At 45.8% G+C, this 3,936-nt stretch overlaps 1 protein-coding gene across 1 annotated transcript in view; it reads right to left on the bottom strand.

The window, feature by feature from the left end:
* The window catches only part of ANP32A (acidic (leucine-rich) nuclear phosphoprotein 32 family, member A), a gene marked incomplete at its 5' end in the record, with an annotated part of 9,135 nt that extends 8,513 nt beyond the window's left edge, over positions 1-622 (bottom strand). The window contains 2 exons of the mRNA XM_009321514.1: positions 146-268; positions 419-622. Coding sequence (XP_009319789.1) covers positions 146-268; positions 419-622 — 327 coding nt within the window. The remainder of the gene's footprint in view (positions 1-145; positions 269-418) is intronic.
* Between the last annotated feature and the right edge of the window lie 3,314 nt (positions 623-3,936).

Genomic DNA, 3,936 nt, shown 5'->3' with positions numbered 1-3,936 from the left:
GCCAGGCCAAGCCCCACAGCAACCGGGCCAGAGAGAGAAGCACCAAAGACACTCTGCTGCAAGTTGCTTCAGACTTTCCGAGCCCAAAATGCCTCTACTCATCACAAAATAGGGTTTGATTTCACCCTGTACCGCATCAACTTACCAGCGGTTCTATTGTACCGAGATCTTTTATTTTGTTGCCGCTTAGATTTAGATGCGTGAGGTTTGGACACTTTTCTGCCAACACTTCCAGTCCTCCTGAGATTCTGTTGTCGCTTAGCTCGAGCTAAAAGGCACATAAACATCTTGAGTTTTTAGTGCAACATGTATCACAAAGCAGTTTGGTCAGCTAAATTACATTTTTATACAAACAACTATTTTACACATGCGGTATAGGGCAAAGAGGGAGGCATATGGCATAGGACATTTTATTTACCTTCTTAAGTTTGTTTAACTTTGGTAAGTTTGCAACTGAGGTTAAGCCTACGTTGATTGTACTTAAGAATTCCAGCTCTTCAAACTCATCTGTAAGGCCTTCAATTTTGCCTTCGTATGACCTACAGTTGTCAAGAACAAGTTCTTTAACCTGGAAAAAGAACAATGCAAAATGTGTGTAAGATGTTCTGCGTGGAGGGTAAAGATTCCATTCACATGCAAAGGATGACACAGATCAGGCAAAAATGAAAGGTACTCCAGTAAATTGGCAAGTATGCCAGAGGTTAATTTCAGTGTCTGATCCCTACTTTTGCTGGCATGCCAGGCTACCAATGTTTCAAAAACACAGATTGGCTTTGCTTCAACTGCCCACCTTTGTGTTGTTCTATAAATGGTGTAAACAGTTCAGAAACTTGAATCCTGGCCTAACCGATTCGGTTGTTAGAGGTAACATCGTCTTTGGTATAAGCAAGCAATAAGCATTCTAAAAAATATGAAACCAATCTATTTATTTTTAAACTAACCTACAACTTTGACGCTCCGTACAACTCGTGTGCTATTACAATGTATCATCAGTTGTTAAAATAGCTTCTCTCCGCATGCAAAAATTATTCGAGCTTTTCAAGCGTGGAGAGATCACTGTCTGCTCAGACACTCCTGAAACCCAAGGGCAGGCACTGGTGATCCTAAATCAGGTCTTGCTGGAGTCTACCCTCACCCCTCCTCATTACATTAGCTTGATGGTACTTTAGGGGAAGATCTTCTCCATGGAGGCAACTACTTTCTTGGGGAATTACAAGGGATGTGTCAGATGATGCTGGCAGGGGAGGTTCAGCAAGCATAGCAGCTGCTGCAGCAGTGTACCTCTTATCTCCCCGGCCCTGTTGCAGCAGGGAGGCTCGAAGGGAGAGGTGAAGATAACGTCCCCATAGGCCTGAGCAGCACAGGACCTGCCTGACAGACAAAGCTGGGCAGCCCCATGGGTGTGTACAGCAAGTTACAGGCTGCAGGGTTTTGTTGTTTTTTTGTTTTTTTTTTTTTAAATAGACCACCGCTCTTTTTGCAGGTGCTATCTTCAACGGACGCAAAACAGCAGCATCAATGCAAAAGAGCCCCTAAATACGCCCCCACTCTGAATAAAACTGCTCCTTTTCACCCTAAAGCCATTTCAGCCTTACGGGATTCAAGTCCCTTAACTTAGTAGCCAGCACGAGTTCTCCTGGGCTCTGGGGAAGCTCTGCCACCAAGGACTGTGACTCCACAGGAAGGGCCCTCCCATTCGGGGAACAGCCAGACGTTTTCACACCGACAAGAGAATTTCTGGGTGTTATTTCTCCCCTATAAAATACCCAGTAAAAGCCATCCTTCCGTGTGCACTGCAGGCCCGGTCCCATGCCTGAGGTTTGTTTACGGGTTTGGAAACGGAAGGGGTGCTACTCTACCCTGAGGACGGGATAAAACAAGTCTGCAAGAGCGGTGTATGCAGAGACATGAAGCAACTCTTCAGTTCACACCAAGGACAGTTAATATGCAAATATTTAATTTTCTTAATTTTTTTATTACTGTAATCCCGCTGCACAGAGAATAATCCTGTGTAGTTTTATAGCTCCAAATAACACCCCTAGATTTCTAATTAAATCCCAGGCACTGAAGTCAATAGGGAAGTCAGCCCAAAGCAACACGAGCGCACAAGTGATTCATTGAGAGTAGGAGGATCAGCGTTAGACAGGAAATACATTTTCCAAGACTCTACAATTTTCCTAGAAGAATTATGATATGGAATGACTACACAAAAGTCTTCCAGAAGAATTTTAGGCTGGTTAGAAGAAACCAAAGATCAAGTCAAATGCTCCTGATCCCACATACACGTATTCCCCTGGGGGGGGGGGTGTGTGTGTGTGTGTAGGCAGAACCCAACCCCCCCAAAACAAATTACAAAAAACCCTCTTTGCTTTGCAATTTGGACAGCAGGAAAGCCATTTTAAAGGTAAACATGCGTATCTTCTTACTATAACAGTACTTAAGTATCAGGATCCTCCAGTGAGATCAATTTGGGGACAAATACAGTTTTCTCAGTCATCACACAGCTCCCGCCACAAAAAAAAAGGAAGAAAAAAGTAAAATAAAAGCAGCTCCACCCCAAACCCAGACTGTACAGCAGCTACATTTCCTCCTATCTGTGTCCTTGCTCACCAGCACATGAGGCCCCTGCCTGCCCCGTTATCTCCCTTGGCCAGCGAGGGGGCTCATACGAGAGAGCACCCACCTACAGACACGTTTCGGAACAAGGAGGGCAAAGGAGAGTGCTGTGGTGCCAACCGTGCCGTGTTGCTGTACAGCTGGAGAGCCCAGGTCTTTTTTTGCCTTACCCTCTTTGCAAAGGAAGTTTGCAAGAGCACAGATAGGAAGAAGCAGCAAGGCGGGAGGGAGTTCAGGGAGGGAAAATGCTCGCAGCTGCAGCACCCAGCACAGTTCAGGGTCTCTGAGCTTTGCAGCAGACCAAAGGCACAGAGTGAAGCAGCACCTAAACCTCACACTGAGAAAGAACCAGCATCTGTCCTCACCCCAAGAGGTGGGACAGCCCTTCATCCTCCCCAAGGGCAGGACGGAGAAGAGGCAAACAAGGAATTGGACAAAGCTTCCTCAGGGGTAGAGAGGAGATTTCAGGGAGAGCTGGAAATAGCCATGGATGCAGAAGAAAACCCCTTTAATATGGTGGCAGAAGAGCCAACCAGCTTCTACTTTTAGTTTGGTCTTTTTAGCACAAGACTGCTGTTTCCTCTCTACCTTTCAGAAAACTTTGATACAGAACTGCAATGCTCTCTTCTTTGCTGTGCCCAGTACCAAGACACTGGGCAAAGGTCAGTCAAAATGACTCCACAGGTAAGCTATCATGGAATAAAACCGGCCAGGTTTGCAAGCAGTAGAAAGATTGGTTGAATCGAAGAGCTCATTTAGGAAACAGCAGAGCACAAGCTCCAAATGCTCCAGAAGTGCAACCGCAGCAACGTAATTTCAGTGCTTAAGTGGTCAGAGGTGTATTAACACACTGAATCGCTTCTGAAAGAACGTAACTCCACAAAATAAAATTCAAGTCAAAATTAAGATGGCTTTACGTTCAAAGAAATTTAAGAATGCCGTAGAAAATACATGTGTGCAAAAGGAGGACGATCTGGGCTTGTGAGGCTTCTCCCAACTTCACTGCCATGTGCACGCTCACTGCTGCATCGTACCCAATTCTCTCGCATACAGTCCAAGCAGTAAAAACTACCACCAGCTTATACAGTTTTTATAAGTATTAAAATTACCCGCAGCTATTTGCCCATAGCCTCTCAGCCTGCAGTCTTGCGCATTCCACTCTCCTCCCCTTCCACTCTGACTTGCCATCTCCTCCTTAAGAACTTGCTGTTTTGCAGTTAACCAGAGGCAGCACCATCCCCCCCCGGGAGAGGGCATTGCTCTCCAAGGACCCTCTGAGTTACTAACAGGGCACTTTTCCAACGCGCTGGCTGCTGCACA

The sequence above is a fragment of the Pygoscelis adeliae genome, unplaced genomic scaffold, assembly GCF_000699105.1.
Source record: "Pygoscelis adeliae isolate BGI_AS28 unplaced genomic scaffold, ASM69910v1 Scaffold13, whole genome shotgun sequence".
NCBI lineage: Eukaryota > Metazoa > Chordata > Aves > Sphenisciformes > Spheniscidae > Pygoscelis > Pygoscelis adeliae.
Note: the sequence above shows the minus strand (reverse complement) of the source record. Positions and strands in the feature narration are given on the sequence as shown.